Genomic DNA, 27,176 nt, shown 5'->3' on the forward strand with positions numbered 1-27,176 from the left:
ATGTGCCTGCGGTCCAGAGCCGAGATCGTGTTACTCTCCGTGGTCTGTGGGGTAAGCTCACTTGCAACGCACAGGCAGGTCCCCTGATACGCAGAAAGGAGCTGTTCGCATAGCTTGTGGGCTATTATGGACCAGTTTGTGGTCGAACTTAATGAGGGGTACAGAACGCGGGAGGAACAAGACACACGAGATTAGCACTTCTTCTAATACCGAACTGAATATATGTGAAAATGATGCGAAGACCCAACTGCGTAGTGGCTTATCAACCGCAGTTTTCCTGGGCGTCACCAAGTGGCCCCACCTGTCGGCCGCCACAGGAGACAAGAGTAACCCATTGTTGGCATTTTCACTTCGAATTCTGACAACTCTGTGCAGTGCGGTGAGATGCTACGCGAACATGTTCATGGTGATGACCCACTCTTCCTACGCGCTGCAAAACATGACTTGTAAAATTCGTGACCTCGAGCCTCTCAGTTCTAAAAGCCATTTAAAACTGATACGGTGTACGATGGATTGAAATTAAGCGCAATAATTTCGATTGCTAGGCGTCATACTGAATAGGGTAGCATCTGCACCAACCAAAAGCATTTTCCGGGATCTTTGAGCTTACATGCGCGGATGGAGCTGCAAGTTTTAAGATTTGCACGCAAACATCAGATTTCGGCGAACCCTGCGTGACTCAGAAAGTAGCTTTTCTATGACTTCCACGCAGTAGGCCGGATTTGTGTTTTGGTTTCGAGATTTGACCGTGTATTCTTTCATCGTCATTGATGCATTTTTTTTTTGTTTTCAGGCGTGGAACCTGAACGGCGTCTACCACGCTTTCACGTCGCCCAGTGAGTGTGTCGTTCTTTCTGTTTACAGATTATTGGCGTTTTAAAAGATACAAAGCAAGCAGGAGTAACTAAAGTCTGACAAGCATCCAGTTAACCAACCCGACTTTCAGGAGGTCCATGGCAGTTGCTGACGGAAGGCTAACCTGAAGAGAATCACCCTGTTGCTGTTTTGAATTAAGAGGAAATTCGACCGAACATTAACAGAGCTTGAAGTTGAAGGTTGGACGAAAACTCGTCTGATAGGGGGTGTACATCAAGAAGAAGGCAGAACACCGACAGAAATAAAAATGACCACTTAAACGACAGCTCGGCTCCCACATGGGAGCATCGTTAACTAACAGGTACAGACGTGAAAAGGCTGGCTATTTAAGTTTGAAAATGTGCACTAGGCAGCGGGCGTATGCGTTAGGAAGTGTCCCGTCAGTGCGATTAAGAGTGTGTTTGGTTTTCTGAATGACGTCTTAATGACGGCTTTGAAGATTCTTTTCTGTTTTTAAAATGCGCGTGTTGCTTCAATCTATGTCATGTCACAGCAATGACTGAGACAAGCAGTTTATTGCTTTCACAATTGCACCGCTTTGAGAAGGAGCAAATGTATCGTCACAGAAGGGCAAAAACCGTATTCGGTGCTCCCGCATGTCCTCGAAGAGGATCGAGGGAATAGATGTATCGAAAGCCATGTTGGCATCACATTTTGCCTCCTCGTACTACGGGGCGGAGACTTCTTTCATTTCTATCTTCTGTGGCAATGCTGTTCAGGCAGGTTAATCAGCTGACGCACTTGCTCTAGGATAACGCTGAAGGTCTCAGTGAATCGTATATATTACGCTGGTGCTTAGAATAGAGTTTTGATGATGAGAGCGCCCATCCTTCGGAGTGCCCACTCAACGCCGTGTACCGTCTTTGCTAAAAGTGACCAGGCTGCATGGTTTGGTTTGCTTCTGACCAGGTTAGTAGAGCCCTTATGGCTTTTATAAGCATTAAAAGCATTCAAAAGTGAGGAAAAGGGTTCTCCTCACCTTAGACAGAATTAAAGTATAAGTGGTCCCATAGGTGCTCCAATATACGACTGAAAAGCAAACCTTGCTGCGCTTGGGTGGATGCGAATTCGTAATTACTTCCTTATTGCAAATAAACCCGAGTGCAGTTCGGATGGAGATGCAGTAAATATCAGTAACACTTCGCGGCGATGATGCAGAATTGAACAAAATCTGTCTGAAAATACGTATTTTATTGTTTCATCAAAAAAAGTGGAAAACATAGCGCGAGAAGTATGAGTTTTGCAGGACGTGCTTAAATAACCTTGGGTTGTACACGAACTTCTGTGTTCTGCAATAGATATCTATGTTCTGCCACAGTTGAAAAAGGCGGGTGCATGTCTACAATATTCTACATTTAAGACTGCAGAGAGGGCTGTCTCAGGTTGGGCACCAATTGCAAATTGACTGGATCAACTTTCGTAGCAAAAATATTTAGAACTTCATGGGATTTATTACAGACAAGAGTAAATTTATAATTATAAACCTCAATACTGTCGACTCGAGACGGTGCCTGAATGCTTATAGACAGGCTTCTATTTCGGCCAGGAAGTATTGTGATGAAAGTGTAGTTTTGCTGGTGGGATAACATCATTACTACAGGTGGCGACGGACACATTATCTTCATTTCTCATTATCCTTATTATTACTACAGGCTCCGCTGATCGTCAGCTAACAAAATAACGGCCGGTCGCATTCTATGAAGTACACATATATCCTCGAGAAAAAAAGCCGTACGCGCAGTCACTCCAGAGGGTACAAAGCAATACACGGTGGCACCCCGAAATGGCAGTGCTATTAGGGTGCCACGAAAACTAATTCTGTTCTGAATTTGTGAACAGCATATCGGCACCACTCCAGCGTTTTGAGGGAGGTTTACATAAACGAAATTGGCAGGTCCGTCTTCCAGAGGAGTAAGAAAGTGTGCTAACGGTAAGGTAAAAAATTCTGGTGAGCATGCCATTGAGCAGAAAAACATGCGGGATTCGAGTCCTGGCTAAATATGGTATCCTTACTGATCCGTTTGTCGTGACGTTTAATAGAGTGAGAAAATTATAAAATAATAACACAACTAATTTTCCGCTCTAAATTAAAGCACCATGAAAACAATTTTAACATTCCTCTATGCTTTCCTCCCGCCGGTACTCACATATGGGGCATAAATGTTGAAGCTGACGAAAAATGTTCAGCTTATATTCAGGAAACGGGTATGGCTAGGGCATTCAATGCGAAAGCAAGATAACCGGTGGTCGTTACTGTAACGAAGCGGATTCCAAGAAAATGCAAGCGTAGCAGGTAGTGGCGGAAAGTTAGGTCGGCTGATGAGGTTAGGAAGATTGCAGGGACGAGGTGGCCGCAGGTGCGCAGAATAGGTTAACTGCAGAAATATGGGAGAGGCCCTTGTCCGGCTGGGGGCACAGTCGGACTGGTCAATATGATTCTTGCCTCGGTTTCGGTTAGTATCGCTTTGTTTCGTATACTGAGTTTGTTTCTAATTCATGGAGCCCAAACGAGTGCGTATTGTGTGCACCGCGCTTCGTGATCGGCGCAGACGCGGCGTCGTACGAGCAGAGCATCGCGGACCTGGCCACCAAGCACCAGAAGCCCCCGCTGCCTGGCCGCGTTGTGATGCTGGTGCTGGTCATCGAGGGCACGCTGGGTTTATGCGTCAGCGTGCTACTCATCACCGCCTGCCTGGCCGTGAGTTCCTGATGGCCGGGGCCAATATCCGTTCTCCTAAAGCAGTGTGCTTAAACAGAATACAGTAAACACGAGAAGGGTGACGGCGCAAATGGCAGTAGGTGAAAAACAAGACAACACCGTCCTGAACGCCATACCGATAACTGTATATGATGTTAATGGCGCATAAACTTCGCATTTTTTAATAAAACCTTTTAATTATAGTTATAGCGAGGCACTACAAGAGGAGGAGGAGGATTAAGTTTTATTGTGGCGCAGAGTTAGGTTGGAGTAGGTCCCAACGGGTGGAATCCTTTTTCCAATTAGGGAATGCACAGAAAACAATGAGACCATGATCGCAATTGGCAGTAGGTGAAAAACAAGACAACAAAGTTATGAACGCGATAATGATAACTGTAGATGATGTTAATGGTCGTAAACCTCACATTTGTTTAATACAACCTTTTATTCATAGTTAGAGCGAGGCACTGGAAAAGGAGGAGGAGGATTAAGCTATTATTGTGGAGTAGAGTTAGGTTGGAGCAGGTGCCAACGGGTGGAATTGTTCGTCCATTTAGGGAATGCGCAGAGAACAATGAGAACATAATCGCAAGGCAAGACGAGAGCCCGGACAAAAAGGGAGGATAAAGCAAAATAAAACGTGACTTTCTGACAAGCCGCTGCCTTCTCTCTATTATATCATGCAAAATGTTCCAGTTAGGCTCCACAGTAAACATGTTAGCTGATATAAACAAAAGAAAAAATTGGTCGTTGTTTTGTTATCCACAGTAGAAGTAAGCATAAAATGCATTGCAGAAAAGGCGCGTCACATTTTCGGAAGCTTCGTAGATGGCAACCACGTTTGGACGTTCGCCAGGTCCTGTAGCTGCTAGACGGGCCGCCGCCTTCTCCGCCTTCTACTCATGGAATCCGGAAGCATGCTTGTCTTTTCTGGCTCATTTAGAGGCTCGAATAGCTGCCGCCCTTAGCTATTTGACTACGAAATGAAGAATGCGCCGTTTGTGTTGACATTTTGAAGCTCAAAACGAACGGATGAGAGATGACGAACATGACTAAATTATCATTAGAACGAAAGGCAACAAATAAGCACAAAGCTCGGGAGCTGTGGCAGTAGCCGAGTAGTCTAACTCATCACAAAATGACGCTGCTTTATTTGCGCCGGTGGTGGCTGGAATCACGCTGGGCCTGAAGTTTTTTTTTCTCATGAATACCATTCCGATGGAAAAGTTCCTTAATAAGTTCGGTGAGCGATTCGGCTGCTTGTTAGACCCCACGTTCGGTTTCATGTTGGCCTCAGGTCCGCCCCAGTTTCTGGAAGATGTTCTTTAGAATTTCTCGAGTATAAGAGATAAAAGTATTTTTCACTTAACGTGGCATTCGAACATTAGGTCTGCTTTGTGTGCGTAGTCAAAGGCCGCTTCTATGCGGCGGATACAGTAGAACATAAGTAGCGACGAGTAAGCGCGCGCTTCGAGGTCACTGCATTTTCCCACACGCCTCTATGGCTGTTTTCTTATAACTTGTTTCAAGCCTTTCAGTGCGTGTTAAAGATCCCCACGTGGTCGAAATTATTCAGGAGACCTCCACTACGGCATCTCTTTCTCTTTCTTCTTTCACTCCTACCTTCCTCCCTTCTCTTACGGTGTGGTTCAGGTGTCCACCGAGATATGTGAGACAGATACTTCTCCACTTCCTTTCCTCAAACACCAATTTACCAATTTTATGATAATCAACATGCAATAAAAAAGAGATGCTGGAAAACCTAAAGAGGAAAGGAATAATGGTGAGAGTGTGAAGATTTTCTGAAAACGAGGCGAACGCCGGCGAAAGGAAAGGACGGGAAGGAAGGAAGGAAACACTTTATTGTACTGTAGTGCTTTTTTCTGTGGTTTATGAAGCATCTTCAGAGACGTTCTCTCCTTGGTTGTATCCCCAGGAGACTTCTCTGTCGACGTCGTCCACCTCTAATCAATGGTCGGTTGCCCCTCAGTCCAGGGCTCCGCTGGCCACTGCCGCTCGTTGAGCTCGCTGTACCAGACCTTGTTGGTCTTCACAGCGGTCGCTGGACAGCAGAGTCTCCCATTGCTCGGCACTAGGGTTTTGCATTTTAAGGACCATGTCTATGTTTTGGCAGGCCCATGCTATGTGATACAGAATGCGTTTTTCGTCGCATCAGGGACATTTTTCCGCGTTATCGTAGGGTGCATTTTGCTTAGTATATGTAGGTTTGGTTATCAGCCTGTCTGTAATTGTCTCCAAGTGACAGCTTCCTCTCTGCTGAGAGATTTGTGCGAGGGGGATATCGCATTCTTCAGCGTCTATAGCTTTCTACTATGGCTGAGTATTGCTTGGGTGCTGGCGCGAGTTCCGTGGTCTCGTCGGATGCTCGGAAAGTAATGTATCCTCGAGCTATGCTGTCGGCCTCTTTGTTCCCTGCCACCCCCGTGTGTCCAGGTACCCACACAATTTTGTGGTTGGTCATGTAGTTTTCTTCTTCGTGGTTTTTAATTCTGTCGCTCGCTGCGAGGAGTACACGGAGCACGTGACGACCTATCCTGCCATTCATGTAATTTCGGCAGACTGTTTGAGAGTCCGTGACTATCGTTAGCGACCGCCCGGTTCTATAGTCCTCCGCCACCTCTAGAGCAAAGGCTACTTTCTAGGCCTCTGCAGCCGTGCAGTATCGCATAGACGCTCTGGTCATTTGACGTAGAGACGAATCGACTACAGTGGCCACTGTGATTTTGATGTCTCCTCCTCTCCAGGGCCCGTCTGCATACATGAGTGTGTCTTGAGGAGCGTATGTTTCCTCGATTAATTCGGCCCTCGCTTCTCCTCTGCCTCAGTGGAGGTTGTGGTCCGTGTTCCTTGGTATTGACACTACCTTGAGGGACTTGCGAACCTCCTCGGGGATCCTTTCCGTCCTCTTAGTTTCTCGCATCTGCTCGCGGTATCTGAGTCCCTGTAAGAGCGCTGTTGCAGTCGTTGTCTGTAACAGTCTGAGTTTTTGCTACTCAAGCTGCGCCTCTCCTAGCTTCCCGGAAGTGTTTTGCAATCCAAGGGCCATGAGTTTTTCTGTAGACGTGTTGCGCGGCAGTTGGAGCGCTGTCTCATACACTGCGCGTAACATGGCACCCGATTGTTGTATTTCGCTCTTGTTGAGGCACTGGTAAGTTAGGCTGCAGGGGTTTTGGTTAACTACCAGGTTTCTGACTAGTTTTAGTGTGTCCTCTTCACTCATGGCATGTCGCCTGTTGGTGATTCGGGGGATCATGCGTGCGACTTTCCGCGCTGTTGCTTTGAGCAGGGTGAAAGTGTGAGTACTGCGCTGGTTGGATTGCACCCACATGCCTAAGATTCTTATGGTTGTCCTATCCGGTATGGGCGTTCCTTCCAGGTAGACCTTGATTTCAGGTCCTCGTTGGTTGGGATGGTCCAGTTTTGCTTGCCACTCCATGCTCGCAGCTGTTGCGATTTCTCGGTCGAGCATGCGAGTCCTCTTTCTCCGAGGTATTGCTCTCCACAAGAGGCTGCTTCCTGTAGCCTTTCTTCCTTTTTCTCCGAGGGAGCCCCTGTTTTTCCAGACGGTTTCGTCGGCATACATGGCATGCCTGATGCCTTCGATCTTATCTAGTTTTCGAGCTAGTACTGGTGAGATAACTGACCCTTGGTGTGTTCTCTTGTTTGGAGTGCGAATTTTGTTCGATCGAAGGACTTCTATGCCGATGGTGGCAGTTCTATCAGACAGGAAGGCATTGATGTAGCCGTGGATTCTGCGTCCGCCGTCCAGGTCGTCTAGGACGGTGGAAATGTTGCACGGTGTTTTGGTATTCCAGGGAGGAAATGTATACAATAGAGGTGTGCGAATATTCGAAATTTTGGAATACAATTCGAATATTAGATTTTTGCTATTCGTATTCGATTCGAAATCTAATTATTCGTTTTGTTTCGATTATTCGATCCCATGCGAATATTCGTATTTAGCCGAATATTTTACTGCGAGCACCGGCGTAAATTTAAGTGCGCAAGTCCAATCGACATAGACATAACAACATGGCGACGTCCAGAGCCATGCCTAATGGTGGGCCATGCCGTAGCTGACTGTGCTTTTGAGCTTCTTTGTGGCTATACCTGCGAAGCTGGTATAGTCAAAGCTGTGCACGAAGTACCTCGCAATACCTGCCACTTCAGTGCGAAGTGAGAGGGAATTACCTGTCTCTGGCTAAGTCGTTTCAGCTAGAAGGGAACGATTCCTGCCTGACCATGTGGAGCAGCTGGTTTTCCTTCACAACAACTTTTAGTGTTCACCCCAGCAACGCGCTTTTGCGCTGATGGCATGCTAAATTCAATCAGTGCTGTGTACTAGCCATTTTCTGTGAAAATTCCACTCTTCTAAGAATAATGTTCTAGACTTGGATAATTTCTGTGCAGCCACAGACACCTTTTGTGTTCATTTACTTTTTGATAGTTGAGCTGTGATGTTCTTGGATGCTCAAATAAATGTTTTGCAGTGGTTAAATGCGTCTTTCCTTGATTATTCGATATTCGATTCGATATTCGGAACTAAGTATTGGTATTCGATTCGTATTCGAAAAATTTGATATTCGCACACCCCTAGTATACAATAATGGCATGTAACGCTATAACTGGCGAGAAAATCTGAACAACCTGCTAGGAGCGTGACCACATTTCTGCTGCATTTGTATGCTAACAACAGCATGCAGCCCATGGTAGAGAGAGGGGAGAGGGGGCAGGCAGATGGTTTCCTGAAACTCACAAAGTGAACGAGGGAAGGGAAAGTGTCTGGCGGCCTGGCAATATTTGGACCAGAGGGCCTGTCTTAGTCTAAGCAAGGCGAAAATAATTAGCGGCATTTATAGAGTTTCACTCCGAGGAAGAAGGCCCTGTTTTGAACCCCTCCATTAATGAATGCTTTGCCCCGACAAAAACAAGTCCTCTTTTCAAGACGTTCGCAAGCATCCTGAGGCTTTCTCCTACTTTGTGCACTTTGTGAACAGCATGTGTAGCGACAGTTATTCTCCTCGTGAGCCACTGACCCTGCAATATTATGCTTCTTATCAATCACAATATTAAGCTGACCGGATATGAAGACCTTTTCTGGAGATATAAAAGATCTCCAAATACTTCGTGCTCGCATAAAAGTGCGTCGAGGAGTCATCATCTCTTTTTTCCGCTTCATTTCGCAGACGCCAGGAGTAGCATTGCATGTAAAACATAGAGAGCAATAAAGGCTTTCCGCATGCACCATCGATGCTATAATCCTAATTATTGTTTTTGGCGTGCAGGAAAAGATGGACGTCTTTCAGGCCACCCTGCCACTCTGCAAGTCCAGGATCTTCCTCAACTTCGTCATCTTGATAGCGCTCGTAATCAGGGTGAGCATTTAGCTGACACCCCTCCTCCACATAATGTCTGCTGTCAGTAAAAATCAATTTTACGGCTTTCTAAATTGGTTGTCGTTTGCTGGGCAACAAAAGGCGGATTTGTTGCTGAAGAAATGCAATTTAAAAATGAAACCCTTTCTTCCCACTGGCCGATGTAAACTTGTGACGTCATGACAGACAACGAATTCGTGAGCGCCATTCGGAAATTAATGATTGGGTAGACTAGCCCACAGCAAGACATTTAGGTGGGCACACAGCGGCTTCTCTGCTTCCATTAGGCGCTGTAAGATTATTATTCGCTAAGCGTCCATGTTTTGCGCCTGATTTCAAACTATTACGGGGGCAAGAACAGGCGTCTTGATGATAAAGCAGTAACTGAAGTCTAGTGTCCTCTAGTTCTTTCATTTCTTCAGCGAACCTTTGGCTCACACGCTTGCCGTCGTCCCTTGCCTTCGTCACTGCGCTCTAGTTCTAGTGCTCGTTAAAAACAAAGGGAAGAAAATTTCCATTGCAGGCGTTCGGCCTGGTTGTGCTGAACTGTGGCCGGTGGCCAGACGCCAAAAAACAAATGATCATGGTAGCATCCGGTTTCTATAAAAACGAAGTAGTCCATGTATGATTACTTTGGTGCTGCGTACGTTTCATCGTTCGGCGGATAGAAGACGCGGCGATCAAAGGCCTGGAGTGGGGGTGTGTGAGAAGTACAGTTTTTGTCAAAAGTAACCAGGCTGCTTGGTTTGCTTCTAGCTCGTACAGTGGAGCCCTTACAGCTTCCCTGAAGCTGAAATGGTCGTTAAAGGTAACTACTGGGGTCTTCTTACCTTCCAGCACCTTTTGATCTTTAGGAAAGCCACAAGGGCTTCACTATACAAGCTAGAAGCAAACCATCCAGCCTGGTTACTTTTGACAAAGACTATACATTATCTAGCCGCTGGCGTCCAGTGCGTTTCGCGTGTCGTTTCTCCATCTCTAAATTTTGTCATGATCTGGAGTCCGGCATGAACACGGGCAGAAAAAAAATGCATTCAATTCACCGCAGTTTGCGAGAACGGTTGGTGCGGATGATACTAGTACTATTGGGCGTTTACACAATGCATGCTGAGTTCGCGCTGCAAGTGGGCTATTTATAGTCATTAGGTCTGTGCAGTATATTGATACCAAGCGACTTCAATTTGTCCGTGGTGTCCATTTAATTTGCATAAATTAACTGTTCAGTGCTCGTGCCTGGGACATAGGTGAACAGTTTTCCTGACGCCCGTCTATTCGTTAAAATCAGTATGGCCAGTGCTTAAACATCAGCTCTCAGTATTGTGAGCCATGAGGAAATCAGTTGTTTGATGGAAAATTGAGATTGTCTGATGGTGGCTAATAGAGAATATTGAAGAAAAAGGCCTCAGAAACAAGGCACAGACGAATCAGCAAGATAAATAGGGGTTGACTACCACAAGATTTAATATCTAGTCCCAGGTACACTCATGTATCCACGTACACTTATATACCAATGGTAACAAAAGAAACGTGGTAGTCTTCACGTTTTAAACATCTGCACTGTAAATGCGCTACACCAGCGGTGACGAAACAAACTTGGTAGTCGCCACATTTTAAACTTTTCCACTGTGAATGCGCTAGCCCTAACACCCGCTCTCATATCTGTGTGGCTAATGTTGAGCTAGATGGCCCCGTAGGTGGCAGGCAAGCCCCCTAGGTCGCGTGACCTTGTGAAGTCGTCACAACCTGCCCACCGGATTGTGAGCAAAGTTAGTAAAGCTGAGATCTGGGCGAGTTGGTATGCATTCATACCAACTTTTCTTGTCTTGTCGTTGTCCCGCCTTTTTTTTTTTTGCGCTGTTCACCAGTGTGAGCAAACTGCCCACTGTGACAGGTGGCAGTTAAATTAATGATTGGCCGCGACAGGTTCCTCGGGAAGAGCAAGCTGCGTCTCACAAGCCCCAGCGGTGGCAGCACGTGCCATCGCTGAGTTGTGGCGCATCACTTAACCATTGCACCAGTGCGCCAGGATTCGTATGCGCACTCACAAGGACGTATGAATGTAATGTAGAGAACGACCAATTATACGTATATGGGATTAAGCAATTATTGCTGTCGCCTCATACCATTAAGGAGGACCTTAAGTGTCCCCTTCAGTGAAACCGAGACTGAAGTGAAAACCGAAGTACTGGTGCACCTAATTTATATTTGGCCTAACCACACTAAATAGTTCGTCAGTTTTTAAAACCCCGTTCTTTGTCACGTCACACGGCGACTTAAGCATGAGCGATGAATAGTTTAAGTACTGGCGCTTTGAGGTCCCGCGGTCTCGTATCCTTGCGCGCTGACTCAGTGCCGTCTAGAAATAAGAGACCTGTGCACATCTCCTGTGACGTCTACGCAATTTGACCGGTGGATAATACCATGCCATGAGTTCATGCCCATAGGTTCAAGAAGGTCTCGGTGACCGGGTCGTTATGAGCCGTTGCTTCTTGAGCCTTGTGGTCTAAATTCATGGCATGGTATGGTCAACCGGGCAAGGTGCTGTGACGCGAAACGAGGATTGCAACGCCTTTTCTCTCTAGAATTCGCTGGCTCACTCCGTCGAGAGCACTGCAGCGTGTGCGTTTGACATAATTACGAGTTTTATAATTCTGAGTGGAATGTGCTTCTGGTTAGCGTTGGATACTTAGGTGTTTGTGATTTCTTGATCATGTATAGAATCTCATGGGTGTCATCCTAGCCTGCACTTTTAGAAACTGACTAAGACTAAGTGTTACTGACTTTTTTAAGAAACTGCACACACACACAAATTTGCTTTCTGAAGGCCGATGAGGTAGTTTCATCCCTTATGAATATCAAATGACTGCGCTGAAGGGGGTTACGGAAAGAATGGTTGCCCGTTTGTCGCTTGTGTTTTTCCGTGAAACATGAGCACACAAGGCTGCAATATTAAGTTAGATGCAGCACTTTGGGAAATACATTCCGTGCAAACGACACAAAACTATATTTTTTTCACCTCGTTATCACGATGTGAACCTTTGTCCTGCAGAGAAAGCTGTTGCGCTCCGCTGTGAATTGTTGAAGTGTTTTCGGCAGCTCCTGCTTGTCATTTTAGTTTTTCATTGAACGCTATTCTTTCTGGGTGATTTTGCAACAAGCTGACCACAATGGCATAAGCGCGAATAAAATGCGTTGCATGGTATAGTTTTTTCGTATGAAAATAGAAAAAATAGACGGGCAAAAAACAGCAAACGGAGGATGTGACATGTGGTGACGCACGAAAAGTGCAATGTCAAAATCCTTGCAAGCTCTGCGTTGGCTCCACCCTTATGTGTTCGAGGCTTCAACCACGCCATCAGCATTTCTTGGGTAACCAAAGAAATTCTTACAATGGGGTCCAAACCTAAAAGAACAAAAAGTGCATCCTTGAAGAAGTGTGACCTAAGGGCGGTTTATAATAGGCCCGCATGATTACCACATACACTAAGCGTTTCCTAAGACTCCACATTTTATGGCTTGTTCACAGATGAAAGGGAGCAAGGCAAGAGGGTACCCTGTTTCACAAAGTAATTGGTTAAAATTATGTCTTTGACTTTACCTCATGGGCAGAATATTATTCAGGTGCTATCGTACCTTTAATACAAAATTTCCATTTCGCTTTTGAAAATGATCTGACGTTGCAGCCGTGATATACCACGGAGTCGATTTAAACAAAAATCCTCATCAGATTCTTTAAGCAATTCACGATACTAGAGTGCTGAATCAGTAGAGCCGTAGGATAAGGATATTCACGAACACTGAGTCAATTTGTTTACTTTTGTTGAGGTGTAAACTACTGAAAGAAAAAAATCTTCGTTTAGGAATCAATGCATTTTCAGCAGCTCTTAGGGCTGGCGTGCACGCACATTGCAAACGTTGGCAAAAGCGCGTTTTCAGCAGATGAGAAGTTTTCTCGTCATTGCTCTCGTGTTTTCTGAGCTAGAGCAGTTCATTTTTCCTGAACTCGTGGTCGGCACGCTAAAAACGACGCCTGTTTCAGGTCCTCACCGGCCATTACGACCTGCCGGGCGACGTAAGTAATGGCTGCTTTTGCGATATGCGAAAGAACAAATATGAATAGAATGAGCGATTCTATACCGGTGCAGAAGGCACACTATTGCGCGAGGCATACTACTGGGAGCTTAATGAGGGGAATCGTGAGGGAAAGTCCTTGAAAGAAGTAATTCATTACGTACTCAGGGGCTAATCTTAGCCAGGGAAATCGAGGAACACGCATTAGGCAATCACAGTTAATGCGTTTTCGTTGATGCGTTGGTTGTATCGACGCTCTGCACGGTTAGCTCTTCGTATCAGAATTGATGCCGCCGGGTATCCATGTTTCTTAGAGCATCGATCCCCAATTATGTTCGCTCCTGTGGCAAAGCAAAGGGGTTTTAGCAGCTTTGTTTCTTTTTTAAATTAATAATAAACCGTGAAAAAGCTTCTTCTGTTGCGCCAGAAGAGTTTTAGTATTGCCCGCAACGAATCTAACCTTTCTTTATTTTTCTTGTTTTCTTACCTGCGCTTTGGTCTGAGTCTCACGCAACTGCAGGCGCAGGTAAACGCTATCGTGATCACACAACTGCTGAAGAAGCGCTGGCTTATCAAGCGACCCACGATGCTGCAGCGAAGAAGCAGAGGACATTTTGCTACACTGCGTTTTTTATGAGTCTGTGATCTTCATAGGGATCAAAACTTTAAATTTCCTTTGAGTTATACATGATACAGTCGCGGACAGATTAGTAAGAACTACGCTTTCCTGTTCAAAATCTCCTTTCGTGTTGCGTAACGCAAATAGAACCATTTGGTGCGTTTTTGTACAAGGGCAAAAGTACTATCAGCGTCAAATGAAACGCGAACAAAACACCTGAAACGCGAGCACAAACAATTAAGCATATTAGCGGCTGGAGATGAAATACAGGCGTGGGCTATTAACATTTCAGAAGAGCGGTCTTTTCGGCTTCGATGGGAAAATCAACAGCTCGTGTATTTTGCCTCCCTGGTATAATATCTGCGAGTTGTGCTGTTCGCGTTTCAATTGGCTTGCTCGCGTTTCAATTGACGCTGATAGTACGTATTACTTGCATATGCATCAAACATGCGTTAGCTTTCGCTACGCTCTAAAAAGAAAATAAAAAATGATTAAGCTCTCCTCTAGCGCATTTTATTTTATATAAGGGAGTGCCTCAAATGACAGGTCAATCCTTTTTTACTTCCATACAGACGTATATTCGTGTTTAGAGTTTAGGTAACACGTCAGAAGACATCGACCGCGCGGTCCACATTTTTTGTGTCCGCGAGTGTACATGACGAAACAGAACGACGAATATGGCAACGCATACGTCATCCTTTCGTCGTTCACAGCTTTAAGGAAGTCCATATTACACCTATCCTCAACATTTTAACAGTTTAACCCCAATTCTACTCTGATTCACGGCAATTCCGCCTTTTTGAACGCCGTGTTTCTGCACTTTAAAGGCCCTCGGATGCTAAAAACATTCTTTCAGCGCTCCCGAAACATGTTCAGTGAAGAGACCTATATCGGAAAGTGGTAGTACTGTTGTAAAATATTACTTTGATTGTAATTTTTTGGCAGTTCAGTGATGGCATTTTCCTATATACAACAAAAAAGAAAAAAAAAGACAAGGCGGCAGATAAAAATAGAAAACTTAATTTCTTCGCAGTGGTTCATGAAAACCCACAACTGAAGTGAATATACTTTTTTTCCCGCATTCGCAGACGTTTGATCTCGTGGATTACCCATTGGGAGTAAGTACGCAATTGAAAACTGTTTTGCACAAGGCTCATGTCACGTTAGAGGGGCCGTCCTATAAACATTATTAGCTCTATACAATACGGCACATAGCCTCTAATACTGCTTTAGCTTAGCCATGTAACCGTGAATGTGTTCTCTTCTGTTCTGCTGCCGGTGATGCCGTACTGAGCGCTGCTGCAGCGTATTAGTTAGCGTATCAGCTAAATTTAGCGTATCAACTCCGGTTACTTCAACGTATATGAGAAGGTGTGCAGCCGCTCAGTTGTATGCATCGATAACCCTTAGAGGTGGACATATGCCATAAGGGATGACTCTGGGTGGAAGGCTATGAAAAAAAAATGACAGTGGTTTAACTCTGTTACATCGAATGGTCGAGCCATAGCTATTCTTACTTCTACTGTGATTTTGCTGTTTTGGGATTAGCCGAGGTAAACTTTGGAGGTCACACTCATAAAGCACATTGAAATTAGCCTGGTTATCGATTTTGGTCTATATCTTAGAAGGCGAAATTTCGGAGGGTGGGCCAAATTTTGGGGGTGGGGTGGGCTAATGTTGATGATGACCAGGTCCAAATTTGGGGACAGCATCATGTCGTACACAGTCAAAGTATGCTTCGGTATCTAACGTGAGGCTGTCGCTTGAACCGCTAAGTCCGCCAACCCAGCGCGTCTCTCTCTGACAAAGCAAAGCAACTTAATGGGAATGGCTTGTGCTAACAATAACGCCGATGGGTTGTCGGTGGTATTGTTATTCGAAAACACCACCTGCCATGTACAGTCGGAGACAGAAGTCTCCGGACCACGTGTTCCTCAAACGAAGCTTATAGCTCTACTATCAGGCAGCGGCTAGAGACCGCACTTGTGGAGATGCAAGAACAAAAGTTTAACTTTTACCTCCAGAAGTGGGGTCTGCAGCCGCCGACTAATAGCAGAGCTATCGGCTTCGTTAAAGGAACACGTGGCCCGGAGACTTTTGTCCCCGACTCTACTCTCTTCCGCGACAACTTTGACGGCAATGGAGCGTAAGCTACGGAGCGGAACAACGCCCTCTGGCCACACCCAGCGGAATAAGTCCACGCTTACAGCTACCATTTTTCTCTTAAAGAATAGCGCATCATCAATTCTTCTTATAAGAAGCGTCCATATATTGTCACAGCTCCAGTAACAACGGAGCGAAGCTACTGCGAAGCGAGGGACGGCCAAGTGGCCAGGCGCCCCGTCGTGGAGCCACACTATTTGGCGGGATTCATTACAAAAATGATCTACAGGCTGTCTATAGACTTCTAACAGACTCTGCTATTGTCTATAGACTAGTCTATAGCACTTATCTATAGAATGTAAGTTTATAGACTTTATAGACAAGAGATTATGGACATTCTGTAGACTCCCTGCAGAGCTGAAACCCTTACGAATGCTAGACTGGTCTGTAGAAAGTTTATAGACGTTATAACACATCGCAGGCTAGTTGGCTCATCACAAGGAAGAACAGCGCAAGTTATACACGGACAAGAAAGTCTCGTCTATTTTCTTGTCCGTGTTTGGCTTCCGCTGTTCTGCTTTATAGACGTTATAGACAAGACTTTATAGACAAAACTAAAGAGTTACGAATGGTCCGCCCCGGTAGTTTTCCCTTCATGGCGGAGAAAAGCGGTCGCCTAATATAGGTGGATGCGCTTCTACATCACCTTTGTTGCGGCCTAGGCTCGCGCCACCTGGGGCAGTCTGTATACTCGCTTGCCCCTATTCACTTTCATTACAGAGATTTTTATATCGCGATCCATGGCAGCTACTGCAATCAGCTTCTGCGGGGAGCCATTGAGCATGCGCAGACGCACGCCAGTCGCGTCGGGACCAATCAACGCGTGCGCACTAGTGGCGCGCGGAAGTGGGTCGCGCTATCCTCAGTCCCTCTATGTTGTACGCATGGAGACTAATCACAATAATTCAAGCAGTATCCGTCACCTCAATGAAGAGCTTCAGACCACGGCATTCACTGGTAATTTGATGAAGTATCTATGGTCTTTCCAAGCTTCATGCACTGTGCTGAAATGAGTTCATTTACGAAATGAAATTTTTCCTCGTCAAATGTTTAGGGGAATCCCCCAAGGTGGAGTAGATTTGTAATAAGGGAGTAATTACTCATTGACATCTTTCCTCTTTGGCACCTAGGGCCATCTGGGAGACCTGGGCCGGCGCGCCATTTACAAGCTGATGGGGGAGTCTTTCCCACCTCGCAGACAGATAAAGGTAAAACTGGGTGATATGGTCAGCTATTTCTCACACAGCGCGCATGCGCTTGTAATATGGCCGAATCTTCACATATATTCTCAAGTATTTGACTTGCACCCTCAAGCGATAAGCGCATGAGGGGATAATTTGCGGCGACGTCCTGCGCGATGGATTCCCACGGTGAGCTAAGGACCGCTGTGCCACTGTCGCCCGCCGGGTCGCTCAGGTTGGAGTTCGCAGATAATTTCGCTCGTCGCCTTAATCTGGGTCCCGAGAGTGAACAGAAGACATTCCGTGAGCTTGATTTGCGGTTTAATTTTGGAGCTTTTCTTTTCTAGCCTGGATTTTTCTAGTGCTCGCTTGGTCAACACCCAGGCACCCAAATATTTCAGCGAAAGCTAGTTGTTAGGAGTTGTGGAAGTAGTTAAGGGTGTTGTAGGGTGAAGTACCCCAGAAATTTTGGTAGACAGGAAAGTGGAGTGCTCCTCGAGTTCACATATTTTATGGAACGTACACTGTAATAGAGAAGCGAGATTTAATTGCCGCTTTTATTGTCCCTGATGCGATTTCAAATCTTAAAACCTGTTTAGAAAAAAAAATTATTTACATATGTACACATGCCAAGGTTACCAGATACATTCACATTTACAAGAACACATGACATTAAGCATGTAAGGCGAGCCAATTAAAGAGGTACCACAAACATTTCTAAGTAACTAACAGGAATGGGCGATGTAAAGTAGGAATGCATGTGTGCCGACTGACAGAAGAGCGAGAAGGCAATAATTAGACATTGAAACATTGAAACCTATGTACTAACTCAGCTTTGGCCTTCTGAAAACGCGAGCTGAAGCGGCCGCAGCTGAGCAACACCGCTTAAGCGCGCCGCTCCAGCGCCAGTTGTCACCGCTCCGTGTGCGTGCACTAGGAGTAGCAGCCGTAGGCGACGGCTTTCGCCATAGTACTTCACGCCAGGGAGAACACTTCGTGCGATTACCGCTCAACGTGCTCGCAGCGGAAGGTTCAACGCCTAGCGTATAAAAGCGCGGCGTACACTAGACCGCGCCCTTTAAAAAAAAAAGAAGTTTGATGACTCGCCTAGGCTACTACATAATGTAGATGCATACTGTATGCGTATCAACCAACTAGCCCAACTTTCTGCTCTCCATAATGTAGATGGGCAATGAAGCGTTATTTTCTCTAAGTGCATTTTGCCTCATTAAGTTTCGCGCCTTCTGTACCATGCCAGATGACGAAAGAACAGTTTCCCGTCGATGACTGCAACATTCGGTAATAAAAAAATCTGAGAGCTGATATGTTCTATCGGGTTTTAAAAGTTGTCGCAACTCATCGCTGCCTCAGTAAAGAAACTATAATTAAAAATGATGCAACATCTGTCAAGGCAGGCAAATATTTCAATCCGAGCTATGAAGAAAATGCATTCGTTGCACAAAGAGGAAAAATTCTTGCCAGCATTTTTTCCCTTCAGGCTGGATGCTCAAGGACGAAGTTACGCAAATGCATGCCGGCTGCATTAATGCCGAGGGTTTACTTTCGTTCAATGTGAGCCGAAGTTTGCCGGTCTGAACATGCCGTACGAATAAAAAGGTTGTCTTAACTAATATATTACAAGCCGGCGTCGTTCTTGCTTGGACAGAGATGAAGATTTTATTTACAGCATCAGGAAGCTACTTGGATCTTTTAGACTCCTGGATCTCGTTGTAGTGGCAATGTGGCAATCTTCGTCGAGTCCGTCTTTTACCTGTGTTAGTATTTAGCCAATAGGAAGAGCCAACTAAAACTGGCATTGAATTCGTCACAATCCTCCCAATCTTTACTGGTGCTGGTACTGTCCGTAGGCGAAGAACACACGTACGCGTAGTTTGGGACCTACTCGTTCTCGTTGATTAAGAAGCGGTTGTCACCCTTTCTTGTGGACAAATACGCGTGCTCCATCGTCTGAACTCGAGAAAACTTTTGAAATTCATCACATATTCAAGGAGCAAAACACTAAGTGGCAATAAGTTTCTATCCACTTTATTGAAGATAATGTGAAAAATACAAATTGCCATTGTGTCGAATATGCGAGAAACCAGAAAAGATGTTCACCAGGAACATCCTTCGCAAGCGTCCAGGCTGGCTTCGCGGCGATGATGAGTAAAAAGAATTCTTTTAATTCGCGCATATCGTGTTACACCTCCCGCAATAGTTTCCGAAATACGGGAACAAAGAAATTGTTTAACGTTTCCTCGGAGTAGTGCATGCATGCAGCCTTTCGCTTTACAAGGCTTCCTTCAAATAGTGCCATGTATTTCCATTACACCATTACAAGTGCTGGCCTGCAGCGGACATATTTGTACCAACTCTTTGTTAATAAGCACGGGACGTAAATTCGGCTAGGCCTGAAATGAGGACCGCGGGTTTTAAAGTCTCAATGTACCGAGCCAAATATTCAGCTTCACTTCTATCAGTTTGCATTCGGCGTCATTATCCGCTGTGATTTGTAGTGTTACCAAAGATGTAGAAGGATTCATGGCTTCTATCGCATGTTTACCAGCGGCTTTAAGTATTCGAAAAGCGCGCACAGTAAATTACAAATACGTTTGTTTCTCTGCGGGACAATTAGCTGATGAATTCATTGCTCGTAATGCTATTTTTGGTCTTGAAAAAACATTTAATATTAAGAATTCCAAATTTACTGCGCCCTCTGCTAATTTATTAAGAGTCCCGAAATGTTGCTGGATGAAAAATAGCATTCGAAAATATTTCCGAATGCAGTTTCTAAAAGAGAACGTTATTAAACACTCTGAGGCTAGTGCCCACTTTGGCGGTCTAGAATTTAACATCATATATAGTACTACGCCAAAAAAAAACACATTTGTACTCCAAACTAACGTAGAGAAATAGGGCATTTTACTTAGTCACATGCGTCACGGCCTAATTCTCGAACTCTAACCGGGAATAGAAACCGCAATTTCAAATTGTGTAAAACCAGTCACAGAATATGCTAGTCTACACTAAACTGTTGCTGAAAAAATTGAGATGGTCTGAAATGGTGTACACGTTCGCAATAGGGTGGCATAGGCTGAAAGGCAAGTTCACAGTAATCAAAACTGAATCTCAATGGAAAGCCCTCTCTAATCTCCAAAAAGAGCTTAGATTAAGTTTCTGCATGTTCTCAATATTAAACAACAGAAAAGGAAATCAAGGCGGTGTATACTGGAAAAACCCCTTTTAGCCTTATAAACACCATGAAAATTGCTTTAAAATTCGGGAGTATCCTGCAAGGGTGCCTTTCATTGCCAGTTTACCCTCTGTTAATAAAGTTTCTGAGTGCAGCGTCTCTTAGCATACTTAATGGTGGTGTGCAGTTGAAGATTATTTTTATTCAAGAAAGTTACGCTGCTTTTGGGGCGCCTTTGAAAGATTAGGTGTAATATGTGATTAACAGATAAAGATTTTTCAGGTTTTGTAGTTGCTTAGGGGCAGAAAAAGCAATCTAACGCCAAAAATCTGGACCGGTACCGACGCAATGCGGCACCTCTAAAGACAGAAAAAAGGCAGCTTACGCTCTAATTGCAGTAAAACTCCTGGGAGTAAGTGTAGACCGTCATGATGGCAAACTAGAATGGCAGATTGCGTCGGACCCGGGGCTGCTGACCCAAATTCTCTGCGACGTTGATCATCCTTGTATCTGATAGCGGCATCCAGGTGCCTAATTTTATATTCGTGGCATTTGTTTATTCCTGGCGTTTAGCGGGCACACCTTCGACACTTTTTTCTGGCGGATGCATGCCATCCGGCGCATAGCCTCGATTGGTGATACTCAGAATGTAAACACTGCTTCCGAGCGGGAGATGAAGTACCGGAACTTCCAGTTTGGAGCCGGACGCTTGGCCTCTCGACTATTGCTTACGCAGGAAGTGAAAGAACGTGTGTGCGCCCTTGCGTCCCGGTTGCGGTGTATCACGCCACTCTCTCTAGCCTAGTGCACGCTTAGTGGCGAAGTGAAGCAGGGGTCGTATATAGTCTACAAGCTGTCCATTTTTCATTGTCCATTTCACGTCCACTTGGTACTTTGTCATTGGTCACTCAGATGTACCCGCGGCTTGTAAGCGTCTGTAGGAAGTGACCCCGCCATGGGGTCGTTGGCGATCGGACTTTGCCATTGGCTGAAACCCGATGTAATATGCGCTCACCACTCAGTGGTTAAGTCGCTTCCCACAGACGCTTGCCCCAATGACAGATAACAAAACAGATACGAAATGGGCGATCAAAAATGGACAGCTTAAACATAAGGGCCCTGGGTGTAAAATACTTCCCTTCAGCCTTTCAATGATTATTCCACAGTCTATCTCATATCTACAGCTCCTGAAGGCTTTACGAGTACTAAGCACTTCGAACACCTTTCGTATATGGTAAAGAAGGAGGCAGGTTTGTTTTTTCCTCATTTCGAAACACACCTACCCACACTACGGTAAGTGGAGGTAAATTCGCTGAATTCCCCGTGTCTATTAGGCCAGGTTTTTTCATGATTCCTCATCATTATCACCATCAGCCTGACCACGCCCACTGCATGAGAAAGGACTCTCTCATGTCTCTCCAATTAACCCTGTCGTTCGCCAGTTGCGGCCACCGTAGTCCCGCATACTTCTTAATCTCATTCGCCCAACGAACTTTCTGCCGTCCCCTGCTACGCTTGCCTTCTCTTGGAATCGACTCCGTTACCCTGAAGGACCAGCGGTTATCTTGCCTTCGCATTACATGCCCTGCCCAAGCCCATTTCTTCCTTTTCATTGCGACTAGGATGTCACTAACCCGTATTTGTTCCCTCACCCACTCCGCCCACTTCCGATCTCTTAATAGTTTGCATCTGCCCCTAACAAGTTGTGTGCATGCAATGCTGTATTGATGGCACATGACGACAATCCAGATATGAGCTGTCTGTCCTATTTGAGTTGGTATCGACCAAAGTGCCGTACTCACTGTTCTATGTTTCGTTGCGCAGATGGACCACTACGTAGCGTCTGTCTTCTGGGGATCATGGCTCATCTTGGACGTGAGTGGCCGCGCATATGTAGCCGAGTGCTTTTTCTTTCACTAAGAAGAGTATTTGTGCAACACAAAATGCAAAAAATCAGAGGAGACAAGAACGCTACCAGTGCTTCCGCCCTTCATAAACGCGTTGAGATAAACGTCTCACCGGGAACTTATTACCCATGCAAAGAAACGGGCTCGCTTTCGCCACACGGCTAGTAACACGGCACTTCGGATACTCGATTTCTGAAGTCCTGAACGTCAAAAACTGCGAACGTTCAGAAACGTTCTAAACGTCCAAAACCGAAAATATCGGTTTCCTAATGATAGAAAATCGGTTTCCTAGTGGTAAGGCTGGGTCCTTAGAAAGCTATCAACGTTGCTGCAGTCACTAGTCCTTAAAGGAGGAAACATTGTTTCCTGGGGAACTAACTCTAAGCTAATTATTCCCAAATAGCCCGAGGAATACCTGTTCGTCGCGTGGGCAAGTGGTACCCAACTTTGGCTTAGAGCGTATTCAGTTTGCACGGGCGAAGCTGACAATCATGCAGTTGTTGGCATTTTCTGTTTAGTGACAGTTGTGTCCTTTCTAACGCTATTTCCCGTGCAGGTTTACGTGGTATCACGACTGGAGAGCTACTGGAACAGACACAAAAACTGACGCGGCGCTCGCCGGACCACTGCCACTGCCAGACTCCTGAGAAGCACGGGGGAGCCGCGATATCAGCGCTCAGCTCTGGCAGCGGCTGAAAGGATTTCAGGGGGACTAGCAGAGCTCTGGCATTTGATAACGGAAACTGGAGCAGCGATTAAAAACGCCACGATACTTGTAAACCTGTCTCCGAGTTAAGAAGCGTTGTAAGGTCATGTATGTGCGTTATGGCCATTAGTGAGAAACCTGCGAAAGAGCGAGACAAGTCATGAAAGTAGGTACATTTGGGTACAACTCAAGAACGCGGCGAGTTTTCCCTTTCAAAGGACCCCCTTCCAAACAATGGCATCGACCGATTCTCATGACCCTGGTAGCTTGACAATGCAGGCAGCGACACCTCAACGGAGAGAAGGGTCTGTCCTCGACCACAGAGGGAAGGGATTATCCCCTTTCATCTACCACTCCGTACCTTGTCACACTAGCACGGTCACGAGTATCGGCCGCCGCCACTGGCTAAAAGGGGTTCCTTTGTCGCGGAAAACATGCTGTGTTCTTAAATTGTATCCGGCTATAGTATCGTTAGCATGGCGCTGTCATATTCTGGCTCTAATCAGCGTGTGTTCTCATGATGGCGATAGCAAGGCGGGTAAGTCCGGCTAGGAACTCGTTTCGGCATGTAAGACATACACGAACTACAAGTTCTTGCGTTTTTGTTTGATCCCATCAGGTACGTCTACTTCAAAAGCAGCTAATAAATGATTTCACGCTTAGTTTTGGGCAAAAGTTTTTCTGCCACACGGTCTATTTTTGAGCCGCATAGTTTAGCGCTCACGGCCCCGTTAAATGCCAAAGGCCGTGAAAAGCTAAAACAAGTGTGCGTCTCGCCATGCAGGAGTTTATACATTGACGGGTGTCTTGAATGCTCTACTTCATTGCTGCAAAGCAAATCTCATGGACTAAATGCTTGCGTTCGTCCTCTGTCCCGCCCCCCCCCCTTTTGTCCCTGCTTTTGTTGCTTTAAGCCTTCCTTAAAAATTATGCCTTACCAACTAGCCCAAATTTCAGCCTTGCTCAAGTAAACAAAAAAAAAATGAACGAGACATATAATCTCCGCCTTAAGGGTATGACGCTATATTTTTATTTGGTTAATGACCACATATACAGAATTGATCATTGTTTACTTAACATTCATAAAACCCTATGAGTTCTCATACAATTCCTGGCGGAGTGGTGCAGTGGTTAATTGATGCACCACTGCCCTGCGATGTCAGGTGCTGCCATTGATGGGACTTGTGAGACCCAGGTTGCTCTCACCGAGCAACCTCTCGCGACCAACCATTAATTTAACTGCCACCTGCCACGGCGCGCAGTTTGCTCACAATCCGGTGGGCAGGTTGTGATGACGCTGCAAGGTTAAGTGACCCAGGTTGCGCACCTGCGTCTTGGGTTGCTTCTTTTGGGATTGTTTTGTGCATTTTATCGAATGGTTTTATCGAATGGTTTATATTATCGAATGGTTTTGCTAACTTAATTGACACACCAACCAGGATTACACCTGAAGGCCAGTCCACTCTGGATTTATTTATTACCAATTCCTTGGGGCCGAATGTTAAATCTGGAGTTTTGTCATGTTCTATCAGCGATCATTTGCCAGTGTTCTTGTGTGTAGAATCAAGCAGGTCAATAAGAAAAAAATCCCCACCAGTAATGTGCCAACTAATAACAGACACAACACTGAATTCCTTTCGTGACGCCCTGTTGTCAGTAGAATGGGACACAATCGGTAATCTCACAAATGCCAGTGAAGCGTACGATACGTTTATGGATATACTGACCCAACTATACCACAAGAGTTTCCCGTCAAGAACACGCAAAAAAAGTAAAAGAACACGCAAACCATGGCTTACACCTGAATTACGGAGTGAAATGAAAACGAGGGACAAGCTATATCAACATTTCCTTCATACGCGATCAGCAGATGATCTTGTCCAATTTAAAAAGTATCGTAATAAGCTAACAAAGAAGTTGCGAAATGCACGAGCAGCATATTATTCATCTTTGTTGGATATTGAGTGCCGTCAAAACAGTCTGTTATGGTCGAGGTTAAACACCATCCTTAACCGTGGTCACTCGCATAAGCCTTCATTGAAATTACAAGTTGATGGAAAAGAATTATCCGGTGCAGAATTAGCTGATGCTTTTAACAATTTTTTCACTAGTATCGCTTCTGCTTCCTCTATATCCTCTCATGCTAGCAAATATGTTTCCACTTATATTAGCAACACAATATACCTTCAGCCCGTAACAGTGGATGAAATCATGTCCGTTATACAAGCCTTAAAGAACTCTAGCAGTTGTGACATCGATGGTTTTCAAGTACGCCCAATCAAACATGTAGTTGATATTATTGCCCCCATCCTCACCCACATTTTTAACATGTGTTTAGAATCAGCAACTTTCCCAGCGAGAATGCAGTGCGCAAAAGTTACTGTTCTGTACAAAAAAGGAGATTGTAATGAGCTGGGAAATTACAGGCCGGTATCTATTTTACCGATCTTTTCAAAGCTGTTTGAAAAAGTCTTGTATTCGAGGATGGCAAATTTCATTGAAAAACATAATCTGCTAACACCACACCAGTTTGGTTTCCGTAAAAACAAATCAGTTGAATTAGCGTTGCTAGAGCAGAAAGAATATATATTAACGGCGTTTGAAAACAAAGCAATAGTTGTTGGCATTTTCGTGGACTTTTCTAAAGCCTTCGATTTAGTTAACCATAACATTTTGCGGGAAAAATTAAGTCACTATGGAATACGAGGACAGGCACTAGCTCTTATGAAATCCTACCTATCCAACAGAACCCAAGTTGTGAAAATAGGTGCCTTTACATCGAAAGCTAAAGCTGTTAATTGTGGAGTGCCGCAGGGAAGTATTTTAGGACCTTTACTTTTCAATCTCTATCTGAATGATATCGTCACTATTAACCCTAAAGCAAAATATATTATCTATGCAGATGACACTAGTATTTTTTTTGCTGGCAATGATATTAATCTTCTTGTTGAACAATGTAACAGTGCAATGAAATCCTTAGAGGAATGGTCGAGAGTAAATGCAATGAAGGTAAATGAAAGCAAAACAAAAGCGATTATATTCAGGCCGAAGAACAAGCACATACCTCCGCATCAAGATATTATAATAAACTCACGATGCATCGCTTTAGTCGAGAATTTCAAATGTCTGGGTGTCACCTTTTCCGCAAATATGTCCTGGGATAATCACGTCAAGCATGTTCTAAGCAAAATAAGTCAAATAACTGGTGTAATAGGTCGTTTAAGGTATATCCTTCCCACACGCATCAAACGTTTGCTTTATCATTCACTCTTTCAGTCACACTTGAACTATTGTCAATTAGTATGGGGAAACACAACATACACTAATATTGAACACATCCACCTGTTACAGAAAAAATATCTCCGACACACATATAATGCTTCTTATACTGCTTCCACCTCAACTTTCTTTAGCAACTCTGGTGTAATTCCAGCTCACAATCTATATAGATATCGCTTAAGCCATGTATATAAACAAGAAATCCACAGGAATATCAACGATATACGTAACCTATCCCAATTACAGGACAGAACTCCAAGTTACCCTACAAGACACTTCGAGGATTGGTCAGTACCAATGTCACGTTCAAGTTACGGGAAACAGTGCCTTAAGTACACAATACCAACGCTTTTGAATTATTATAATTCTGTCCGTTTTGACCTTTTCAAGGCAACCTACAAGGACCTCCGGCAGATGTATTTGGGTTCTGTGTAATGTTATCTAGCCTTGCTGTTGTTTTCGTTTGGATTTGTAGAAGTGAGTTCCGCTGTTGTTTTTTGTTCTTGTTGTTGTTTTCTGTTGTTTTCGTTTACGAGTACTAAGTCTGTATCATATTAAAAATGTATGTATATGTTTGCATATCAAAAATATGTTATGTGATGCCGCCACTCTGCCAAAATAAGGGATTGTGGACTCGTCAAGCTGTCCAAGGACAGCTTTTTTTCCACAACCCCCATCTGTATTTGATGGCAAATAAAGATTTCATTTCATTTCATTTCATTTTTCGCTGACGGTCAACGACGATGACGCCGGAATTTTTGGGACATGAGCTCCTTAACCTTATCGTGTTAAAAGCTGATGCGGACACTTGAGCTCTGTCTTAAGGATATGACGGATTGCGTTAATGGGTTAGTGCCCCGCATATGCGGGATTCAGTGAATTTCTACTTTACACTGATTGATCCCTGGGAGTCCTCATACCTCTCCTGTAACAATGGTGCTTCGATTAAGCGATTTTACACGGTCCCGGCAGGTGATTGTTTCAAACAAAGCCACCGGTGGGGCTTGTGGGACCCAGATTGCTCTACAACAGAAACCTCTAAAGGTGAGAGGTGAGAAATTTAACTGCCATCTGCCATGGTCGGCAC

At 44.9% G+C, this 27,176-nt stretch overlaps 1 protein-coding gene across 1 annotated transcript; it reads left to right on the plus strand.

Moving 5' to 3' along the window:
• On the plus strand, positions 1-22,711 carry LOC149333223 (uncharacterized). Its single transcript, XM_089556004.1, has 9 exons — positions 1-51; positions 794-836; positions 3,426-3,574; positions 8,881-8,970; positions 13,010-13,042; positions 14,749-14,778; positions 16,954-17,031; positions 22,022-22,072; positions 22,661-22,711. The coding sequence occupies exons 1-9, from the start codon at positions 1-3 to the stop codon at positions 22,709-22,711; spliced, it is 576 nt and encodes a 191-aa protein (XP_089412130.1).
• The last annotated feature ends 4,465 nt before the right edge of the window (positions 22,712-27,176 follow it).

This window comes from Amblyomma mixtum, chromosome 8, assembly GCF_055824585.1.
Source record: "Amblyomma mixtum isolate Tamu chromosome 8, ASM5582458v1, whole genome shotgun sequence".
In the NCBI taxonomy this organism is placed as follows: domain Eukaryota; kingdom Metazoa; phylum Arthropoda; class Arachnida; order Ixodida; family Ixodidae; genus Amblyomma; species Amblyomma mixtum.